This window comes from Eimeria maxima, genomic scaffold (genome assembly GCF_000499605.1).
Source record: "Eimeria maxima Weybridge genomic scaffold, Emw_scaff39, whole genome shotgun sequence".
Classification (NCBI taxonomy): Eukaryota; Apicomplexa; class Conoidasida; order Eucoccidiorida; family Eimeriidae; genus Eimeria; species Eimeria maxima.
Genome location: NW_013563832.1, coordinates 80,022 through 90,902, shown reverse-complemented (window position 1 = coordinate 90,902; position 10,881 = coordinate 80,022). Strand labels below are relative to the sequence as shown.

Genomic DNA, 10,881 nt, shown 5'->3' with positions numbered 1-10,881 from the left:
TATATATATATAGTGTAAAAAAGAGGCAGAGAGGCTGCTGTCTCACATGCTGCGCTGCCTGCAGGAAGGTGCAGCACCAGAGGAGACCCCAGAAGGCAAGGGCGACGATGTCTCCAAGGCCGCCCAACCCACAACAGCAGAAGCAGCACCAGCACGAACACAAACACTGGGAGAGAGGGACGCAGGCGCAGCAACCGCTGCTGCTGCACCACCCGCTGCTGCATCCCAAAGGAGTTCAGACAACGGAGCAGCAGCAGCTGCTGCTGCTGCAGGAGCTGCTGTTGTTGGGGCTGTTTGTACGTGTGAGCCAGAAGAAAGTGGACCTCAATCGCTTTTGCCTGTCCATACACATAAAGCACCTGCCTGTACACCAGAAGCTTCAGACTCCCTGGCAGCTGCTCTCCGCGCAGTTGCTGCAATAAATGCGGGGGTTTCACCAGTAAGTTTGCTGACCCAAGTATGCAGAGAAGAAAACAAAGACGGGGCGCCTCTGCGCTTTTTTAGGGCCCCCAAACCCCAGGGAGGTGGCGGCGACGTGCTTCCAGAGGACCCCCACGAAAGGCTCCTTGGGGAGGATGCAAGCGATGCTGCAGGAGCTGCCCGCATCTGCAGGGGTCCAGCAGAATCAGCTGTGTTTGCTGCTGCTTATCAGCGGATTGTGGAGCAGCGGCTGCTGCTGCAGGAGCAAGAAGCTGCATATAGGGAGCTGCAGCAAGACACCCTTGCCCGTCTGGGTATTCGAACGCTGCACAACGCAGAGCAGCAAATAGACGCTTCCACCAGTAGCATCTACAGCAGCAGCAGCCTCTTCAACAGCAGCAGTAGCAACACCACCAGCAGCAGCAGTTTAGAAAAGAAGGTCCCCGCTGAACCGGCTGAGGAAGCAATCAAGAAAATGCTGCCTCTATTGCGCTCGCACCGAACTACAACCATTTTCGTCCCCTCCCCTCACCTTTGCAAGCTTTGGGGGGTGCCAGATCCCTGGGCAAATATTTCAGTAGGCAACAATAGCTGCTGCTGCTGCTGCTATTGCTGCTGCTGCTTCTGCTGCTGTTACTGGTGGGGCTGTCTGTGCTGCTTCAAAACGCAAAATCATAACCGTGCGCAGCAGCAGCAGACGCGCCTACTACTACTACTGCCTGCCGCTGCTGCTGCTGCTGTGACATCATTTGTAATATTTTTCTGTCGTGGCATTTAGCAGTTAGATGAACTTGCTATTCGTTTCCCTCTTTGTTTGTTGTAGGTCTGTGTATGGGCTTGTTTATATATTTATTTATGTTTGCTTGCTCCATTTGGCTGTCTCTTTATTTTCTTAGTTGTACATTTCCTCGTGTTCGTGTCTTTTACCGATGGACTTGTTTCTGGTGCAGCAAGTGGAGATGCTGCGTCTGTTGCGGGAACAGCAGCCATCTACAGCAGACGGTGTATCGCCACCATCTGCTGCGACTTCGATTTCTACTTCTGCTGCAGCAGCTGCTACTGCTGGGCCTTCTCCTGTCTGTACACCTGAGGTGAAGACGCCTCCAGTGCAGGTGTTGCACTTGGCAGACAACGCTGCTGCAACGGAAGATGCAGAGGGAGCAGCAGATGAAGAAGAGGACCTCATGGTTGCTATGCTGCAACAAACCAAAGAAGACTCTTCAGGAATCTTTCAGGTGCCCTGCAACACCAAGTGTGCTCCTGACCTCGATATTTGATTTACACTGCTACTGGTGCTGCTGCTGCTACTGCAGCCCTTGTTCTGGCCCGCTTTGCCTCTGCTTGAGGTGCTTCTCGGTGTTTCTCGTCGGTTCATCCTCTCCCGCCGGCTTAAAAGGCCCTTGCTGCAAGTGCTGCAGTATTGCCCAACCCCTAAACACTCATAGTGGAGCTCTGCGTGCGTTGCTACGTCTCAGGCAATTTTTGATGCTGAGGAGAGCGAAGCGGAGACACCCCTATAAACGCAGACAAGTATATTAAACCCCCAATGCCCCAAACCTTAAATCCTCAACGAACCCCCCCTTTTGCGGGGGTCCGTCCAGTTGTTTTTCAAGTGCTTTACTTTGTTCAATTTATGTAATTGTCCTTTTTCTCTTTCGTGGGAAAAAGGAGAAAAAAACATACAAACTCTTGGGCCCCGAATTAGGGCTGCTGGCAGCGCATGCATTCACCAGCGGAGCACTAGTCTAGTTGACTGCCTTTCCGTCTATGACCTTCTTAGCAACTAATTAATTGAACAATAATAGTTATATTTGCCATCCCCTTGAAGGCATGTATTTGGTCATAAGCTGGGGACGGGCAACTTGACGAATTGCAGTGTAAATGCAATTAACTTTTGCAGTTAGCTGCATGCAAATCCTGGTGTATTTGTCATATTTGGGACTCACCGAGTGTACCCTGTGGGGCTGGGCAGACTCTATTTGCCGTCTTTGCCATTACATTCGTATATTTCAGTGGGGGGAATAGACAAAAACTGCAGTAGGAATGATACGGAGGAGGACAAGAAGAAGAATAATGATTAACTAACACTGTCTGTAACTCTGTTTCATTATAATTATGCAGTGTAGAGCGTATACGATAGATTCTACACATGTACTACGTATTGCGTATATCGCGCCTGTATCTTACTATGTTAAGTCAATGTTATATTTATGTAACATTTACATACAGATCTGCTACGTTTATCTTTATGTTTACATAAATACGTATGCGTTCTACCTATATTTACGTTTGGATTTGTATGTATATTTGTGTATCTTTACATTAATTCTTCAAGAATCCAGCCCGTGCGGCACGCACGGGGTGGCGGGAGGAGAACGGTGTAACGTAGCCAAACAAAAGGCAATTAAGCTGATTGAATACACTTTATTGCATTTTGTGAAATAAAAGATAGCAAAAAATATAAATAATGCGAAGAAGAGATGTGCTCGACAGGAAAATTATGCGGCGCTCGGCTAGAGGCCGAAGGCGGCACAGCGATATGAGCGGTGGGTGTATCTTCGGTATCCACTGAAAATGCTCAAGAAAGACTATTATAAGAAAATAATAGAAACACTAATAAAACTAATCATTGTGGTTATTGTTTTGTTATTGGATATTGCTAATATTTTGCTTTTTCCACCGGCTCAAACCGAAGGCAGTGAGCTGACGTGCTGAGGTGTGGGGCTGATACTGCATGCTGCGGTGAAGCGTGCAGTGTATAGACACTAACGGGCTTTTGTTTCTCCTTCCGAGGAAAAATAATTGTTTATTTTTATTTTATTCCCGCAGGTGGTGTTCATTGTCGCCCAAGAGCAGCGACGAGCTGGTACTGCTGCTGCTGCTGCTGCAGTGAACAGCACACACACTTCCGCGTTGCTTGCTGCTGTTGTTTTCTTCAACGACAGCAAACAAGCTTTCCTTCTTATTTGATTCCTTGTGCTACGATCAACATCCTCTCCTCTGTCTCGGTACGTTGTCCTTCTGGGGTTGGGGTTTTGTGTTGAGAGAGTGGGCTTGAGGGTTTAGGATGTACATCTACTAACACCGCAACCCCTTGCCCCTGTAATTGTGGAAGATGTTGCAGCCCAGCCATAAATATAGAAGCCCACTGCATATCAGTGTTATTGCATTTAGCTCAAGCGATTGTAGAGGCCAGAAGGTGGAGCAGCTGCAACAGCAGCCGGAGCAGCAGTGTTTGCGACAAATTGCTGCACCAGCCTGTTGTAGCTCGTAACGCTGCATGCATACATACCTCCTCTTTTCTGTTTGATGTGATTAATTACTGCAGATATTTGCAGCATATCTGCTGCTTTGAACAGGACTTGGGGCTTTATTTGCATGCACAGCATCGCCTGCAATGGAAACCACGGCACCAAAGGGGGCCTCTGCCCCCGTCTCAAAGCTGAACGCGGCTGCCGCTTCTGCAACAAACAACAACAGCAGCGGCAACAGCAGCAGCAATGGCAACAGCGGCAACAACAACAAAAATAATAATAAAAGATTTGGCCGCGGGGATAACCGGTCTGGCTTCGCCTATTCTTCTACTGTGCCTCCTCTTGAAGTGTCAAAAGAAGAAAAGGAAGCCTTTACGGAAGAATGGAAAGAACTGCAACAAGACAACATTTCTTCTGCCGATTATTATTTTAATTCTTATGCTCATTTCAGTATACATGAGGAAATGATCAAGGACTCTGTCCGCACAAGTGAGCAATACAATACACCATAATACACTCAATTTGCTTTTTTTTCTTCCTGCAGCAGCGTGCAGCGCTCTGTAATAGTAATAACAGCAGTAGAAGTATAATAATAGCAATGATAATAATGAGTCAGTCGGACTAACGTTAAACATAATAGCAGCAATTGCCACAATAATACTAATACATGAAAAAGTTGAATACGTAAGAATGAATAATTTACGCAGAAGATACTATGGTGGGCAGAAGGGAGTAGAAGAAGGGGAGTAAAGAATAGAGTGGAGAATTGTGTTGCGTGTTGGGTTTGTTTTTTGCGGTGTACGTACACCCAGGCAGTTACCAGCGAGCAATAGCAGATAATGCGCATTTATTTCGTGACAAGATTGTATTGGATGTAGGGAGTGGTACAGGGATTTTATCTTTATTTGCTGCTAAGGCAGGAGCAGCACATGTATATGGCATAGAGTGTTCGGAGATAATTCAAATAGCAAGACAAGTAGCAGCAGCTAATAACTTGCAAGATAAAGTTACTTTTATTGAGGGGAAAGCGGAAGATGTACAACTTCCTGTCCCTAAGGTCGATATTATTGTCTCCGAATGGATGGGATACTTCCTACTCTATGAGAGCATGCTAGACACCGTCATCTACTGCAGAGACAAATGGCTAGCCGAAGGAGGCTCTCTCTTCCCTGATAAAGCCCGTCTCTTCTTAGCTGCCATTGAAGATGCCGATTATAAGGTAAATTACTCTTCTTCACCTCTTCACACAAATACACAAATCAATACTTCTTGTACAGAAAAGTCGCATGCAACCACGTCACTATATCCAGCGGCAGTTGCAGCGGGAGCATCTGCGACAATCTGTGGAGCAGCAGCTGGAGAAGTAGCACGGTTTGGCGCGTAGAACACGACGTCGTTTATATTTACGGTTTAGGGTTTAGATTCATCCGTGTATTTGTGTGCAGGAGGAGAAAGTAGGCTATTGGGACAGCGTATATGGTCTCGATTTCTCTTGTGTTAAGAACTGCATCATGGAGGAACCCATCGTAGACAGCGTAGACGAATCTGCTGTCGCCACAAATTCATGCTGTGTCCTGGTAAGTGCGAACTTAGGCAACAGCTGTTACTGTTGCTATTGTTGTTGCTGCTTGTGTTGGTGGTCCTGCTCATAAGCCGGGGCAGTGGCAGGAGTAGCCGTAGGCATGGTGGCAAGAGTAGCAGTAGATATAATGACAGTGGAGAGTTGAGCCTCAACAGAAGCCGCAACAACAACAACAGCAGCATTATGCGCGGGTGAGCGAGCTTTGGACCGGTAAGGACCTTTTGTGCTTTGGCGCTGCAGGAAATTGACTTGGCTACTTGCAGCCCTGAAGAGCTAAACTTTTGTTCTGCCTACAGCATACAACTGCGTCGCAAGGACTTCCTGCATGCATTTGTGAGTATTCTTGCTTTCTTTCTCTTCTTTCGTTCTATAGGCAGCTTGGCCATTGCTTGCCCTCTGTTGTACATCTTCTGCGTTATGCATTTAGTCTGTCGTTGGGTTGGGGTTTATGGTTGGGGTGTATCTAGGGTTTACGGTTGTAGGGCCGTTCGAGTTTGTATTCTGTTTAGGGTTTGGGGCTTTGCTGCATTTTAGGGTTTGTAGGGTTGCATTGTGTCTGGACTTTTGAAATGAGGGGCTGGATTGTTTAGTGCTTGGGACCTGTTTGTGCCTATCTAGGGTTTAGCCGCACGGTTTAGGGTTTAGAGGGGTTGGTACACACCGGTGTCTATTGGATCAAAATCTGTGTAGGTGTGCCATCTGTGTAGGTGTGCCGGGTTTTGTTGTTTCATGTAAGGCTTATTGTGTTTATTGTTGTGCTGCCGGCGTTATGCATTTAGGGTTTAGGGATTATGGTTTGTGTGTGGCGGTGCAGGTGGCATGGTTTGAAGTGGTGTTTAGCCAGTGCCACAAGCCGGTTGTTTTGAGTACTTCTCCTCACTGTCGTTACACCCATTGGAAGCAGACAGTGTTTTATATGCAGCATGTATTGGTAGGAGAGCCAGGAGATAGCGTAAAGGGTTTAATTGCTGTGCGCAAGAGTAAGAAAAACCCTAGAGACTTAGATATTAAGATTTCGTACGAGTTCCAGAATAGACACACGCATAAACCCATAAATAACACTCAGTTCTACAGATTAAGATAAAACAAAGACAAAGACTGCTTCCATCTATCCTTACATATCCACGCATGCATGCATCCATGCTATGCAAGTGCAGCAGGCATGAAGCTTAACGCTGCTCCTGCTGCTCCGACTCCTGCTGCTGCTGCTGCTGCCATTCGCATGACCGCAGCGCAGCACCAGCGGCAGCTGCAGCCAAGAGCCATTCAGGTACTCTAAGCGCAGGGACTCTGTGTATGCATGGGAATACATCTATGTTCATTTATATGTATACATATATATTTATATGCATGCATGTATATACTTATATATGCAGTGTGCCCTGTGGCAGTCCCCACACCTGCTGCAGCCTCTGCTGTCTGTGGAAACGCGATAAGGAGGGGGAAGAGGGAGAGGGAAGGCGATTAGGATTATTTGTTACCTGTGCAAATCACAAAGTGCTGCATTTACTGCCAGCAGCTCCTGTAGTAGCAGCTCGCTTCGCGTCTGTGGAGTATCTAGAGCGCAGCACCAAAGCAAGCAGGTTAACCCTCCCCCGATCGAAACTTCCAAGATTAATTATTTATTCATAAATTAAAGGCGAGTATAGCCAATATACCTCGTCAGTCCGCCAACATAGCAGTAGTGCTTATTCTAGTTTGTAACTGTTTGCAGTTAGAATTAATAATTGCAATTTTGGAGTTAATGCTCATTTTGGGCAAAGCAATGGTGGGGATAGTAGTTGTAGTTGACTACTTTGTTCGCAGTAGTATGAGTTGTGTTTGCAGTTAGCTGAATAGCAGCAATAGTAAATGGGGAATTGCGTGAGTAATGATAGTAAGAACAATCACGAGGGATGGCATAGTGGTTATGGTGACAATGCCAGTCCCGTTTATTGAGGCCAGGGAGGGACTACGGTGTCTTCACTGCCACTGGATTGTCTCAACCTTGAAAATTTATAATAGAAAAATAGAAAAAATGGTAGTAGTTATGATAATAATAATAAATCGAGCCTACAGCGACTGTTTTTGTGTTTTGTCATCTAGGTTATGAACATTCCAGCACCGCTGACGAAACAATATGTGTACTGATGCGTGTAGACTGTAAAATTGGGTAAAATGACTTAAAATAAATTACACTTCAATGAATAAAAAGTGTGTTATGCCGAGTAAATGGTAATTAAATAAAATGAGTTTAAATTATTGTAGGACATCTTTGTCTATTGCCTTACAGCGGTATCTGAAGAGACGCTCATGCTTGCACGTTCGAAGCGCTGCAGAGCTGCAATTGCGACAAAAAGAGCAATTTAAAATTAAGGAAGTAATCTTAAAAATGTTAATTTAGTTTATACATGTTTATTTAGTCCTATTTCAAGAGAGGGAGGGGGGGCAGTTGACGTTTTGTGTCGTGAATGGCTGGTGGCTGTAGTTGGCTGGGGTTTAAGGCGGCGCATGCAGCGCCTTCGAAGGCTTTTACGTTTTGCCTCTTTCTTTTGCCTTCAACAATAAATAAATAAAATAAAGGATGTTAACAGTAGAAGAAATGCATTTGATGCGTGTTCCTTCTTCTAGAAAGCCCTAGCCATCTCTGCCTGCGTGTGTGAGCTGTACATACACCTCAGCTGAGCGGAGCTGGGCTCGCGTGCAGCTTAAACAGGATTCATCCTCTAGAGTGTTTTGAGGTTTGTTTTTATTCCTTTTTTGTTTCTATGTAGAGCGGTACGTCCACATGATCCAGACAAGTACCTGCGGCTCTGTCTGCCTTTTGTCTCAGCAGCCACACCTTGGGGGTCCCGGCCATTCACGCGGTTTCTAAGGGGCCCCGTTTCTTCAAGGCAGCAGAATTACCGTTTCCCGCATCATTCGACTCTTCTCTCCGCTTTCTGAGGTGTATGTACAGCTTGCTGCTGTGCCTGTACACCGCAACATCGCCCGAATGCTAGAGCAGCAGACACGGCAGCGCTGTTGAGGATTAACCCTCGGCTGGTGTTGTTTCTCCTAGAATTTATCCTTAGAACACCCGACAACAAACATACCGACTAACAGCAATAATAATAGTGTTAATAACAACAACAACAATACCATCAACAACGACCGCAGCAGCAACGCGTTTTGCGGCGGTGGCGTCTGTCGTCTTCCTTCTTTTTCTCATCCTTTTTAACACAATGGGTTCCCGCCCTCGCGATTAGTAGGCAATTAAATGATTCTTTTCTGCTTAATTTTATTTGTACAATTACACAGCATCTTCCTGCTGTATTTGCAGCAACCAACCCTGTAACAGCAGCGTTTAACTCCTTCTTTATCTTCCTTGCTGTATCGTCATTATACCCGGCATATATTCCTCTTCTGTGGTGCTTTTATCACTTTTGCAGCGATTACCTCTTCAAGTTGGTCCTTATAGGGGACTCAGGTGTAGGAAAGTCTTGTTTGCTGCTCCGCTTCTCTGTACGTTCATTCTCCTCGTATTGCTCTCATTGGGGTTTAGGGTTTAACACCGACTTGCGACGCAAACCCTAAACTCTAAACCGTAAATACCGTTGTCAAACGCATGCATATATAGATAGAGTGTCAGCTGCATTAGCGATGCTGCTCGCTTGATTTGTTCTAAACCCTAATCCGTAAGCCCCCTTTTTTGTGTGCAGGACGATGCCTTTACAGACAGCTATATTACCACCATTGGGGTGGATTTCGTGAGGAATTTAAACCCTTTAAGTATTAAAAGATAGATTTTTAATTTATTTTATTTTCTTTAAGTCCTTTTTAAAGAACTGCATTTGAAGTTGTGCTCCGTTTCGTATGCTGTTGCGGCCTTCTTACTTTTCCCTGATATTTCTCCTTGGCCAAAACAGAATGCATATATATTTGTATAGTTTAATAATAAATAAATAAATAATTTAATCACTAAACGTAAATCTATGTTTTATTCTGCTGCAGAGGTTTCGCACCGTTAATGTCGGCGGCAAAATCGTTAAACTGCAAATAGTGAGAGAAGCGCACAAAATGTCTGTTTGTGTATTTCTTTAAATTTGTTTAGTTCGTGATTTCTTTCTCTTTTTTTTGCACTTTGTTATTGTTTGTTTATCTCTGTCTCTGTTTGGTTTTATTTGCTTTCCCGTAGCCGTGTTTGTGTATTATAATTATCTTTATTATATTTGTTACTGCGTGCATTGTGTTGTGTCTGTTGTGTGCTTGTGCCACGCGTTTGTCCATCTGCATGCATGCTACATGCGTTGCTGCTGCTGCGTTGTTGCTGCTGCTGCTACAGTGGGACACCGCCGGCCAAGAACGTTTCCGCACAATAACAAGCGCTTATTACAGAGGCGCTGACGGCATTGTTTTGGTTTATGATATAACTGAGCAAGACTCCTTTGTACATGTAGACGAATGGCTAGCTGAGGTCAACAGGTGCGCTGCCTCACAACCTCTCCTTGGCTAGTAGCTAGTTGACTAGAGTAGCTAGCTGGGAAAAGGTTCGCTTGGTAGCACGTAGCGGGGTAGTAAGTAGGTAGATGAATAGTAGCCAGGTGGGCCAGGCTAGCTAGGTAGTATTTAGCTGGGTAGTAGTTATGTGGGTAGTAGTTAGATGGGTGGTAGTTTGCTGGGTAGTAGCTATCTAGGTAGTAACTCAGTGCCTGACAAAATCCGCGTGGTGCAGGAATGCATGCGTGGACCTGCTTCTGGCCCTGCTGCTACTGTTACAACTACTGCCGCTGGCGCTGCTGCTGTTGTGTGTAGGTACGCAACTGAGAACACTGTAAAGATTCTGGTAGGAAACAAAAGTGAGAAAGACAGTGACCGCGCCGTGGATGCCGAAGATGCGCGAGTAAGCTGAGGTGACAGTTGAAAGAGAGCATGTATGCATGCATCCGTAATCTGCATTTGTTGCTTTTGCTTGCATGAATCTACATGCATGCATTGGTTATTTGTTTGTTTTGCCTTGGTTGGTTTATGGGCATGCATAGTGATTTGTATCTTGCATGCATGCATGCATGCATGTTAATTTGTCCTTTGTTCTTTTGTTGCATATCCTTACAGTGCATGTATGTATGTATGCATGCATGCATCTTTTATTTGCAGAGGAAGGCAGAGGATTTGGGAATTTCGTTTATTGAGACTTCGGCCAAAGAAGCAATCAATGTCGATTTAGTACATCAATAAAATAAAATAATACCAAATGAGCAAATAGAAAGGAACAAAACAAACAGATAGTGTGATAAGACTAGACAAACAAGTTTTGCGTGCATTACGTCTTTCATAGAGGAAGATATAGCATTTGTGTACATAACAAGCAATAGCGTACATATATATTGCTGTGGTACATAGAGTGGTTGAAGCCTCTTTCACATTGTTGGATTGTACGTAGAGCTCAGCACAGTCTGCTGCTGTTTTTGCTTCATTTTAACCCTTGAAGGTGTTTTGTCTGCATCCATGTTGTTTTTTCTGCAGGCCTTCATAACTGTTGCTCAAGAGCTGATAGCCATCAAGTAGGTTTTCCTTTTTAAAGGCAAATACACCAAAGTGTTGATAAAGACTTAGCGCAAATTTAGGTGTATGTGCATGTGTGTGTGTGTGTGTGTGGGGGGGGGG

General features: G+C 45.2%; 2 protein-coding genes across 2 annotated transcripts; both read left to right on the top strand.

Annotated features, from left to right (window-relative positions):
• Nucleotides 1-46: 46 nt before the first annotated feature.
• EMWEY_00006790 (hypothetical protein) lies at nt 47-1,697 on the top strand (the record flags this gene model as incomplete). Its single annotated transcript, XM_013478330.1, has 2 exons — nt 47-997; nt 1,317-1,697. 2 exons carry the CDS (start codon nt 47-49, stop codon nt 1,695-1,697), a joined length of 1,332 nt encoding a protein of 443 aa, XP_013333784.1.
• Nucleotides 1,698-3,817: 2,120 nt separating this feature from the next.
• Nucleotides 3,818-6,535, top strand: EMWEY_00006780 (arginine N-methyltransferase 1, putative; the record flags this gene model as incomplete). The annotated part of the gene is made up of 6 exons (XM_013478329.1): nt 3,818-4,163; nt 4,487-4,893; nt 5,120-5,251; nt 5,497-5,589; nt 6,071-6,236; nt 6,417-6,535. The coding sequence occupies 6 exons, from the start codon at nt 3,818-3,820 to the stop codon at nt 6,533-6,535; spliced, it is 1,263 nt and encodes a 420-aa protein (XP_013333783.1).
• Nucleotides 6,536-10,881: the final 4,346 nt, after the last annotated feature.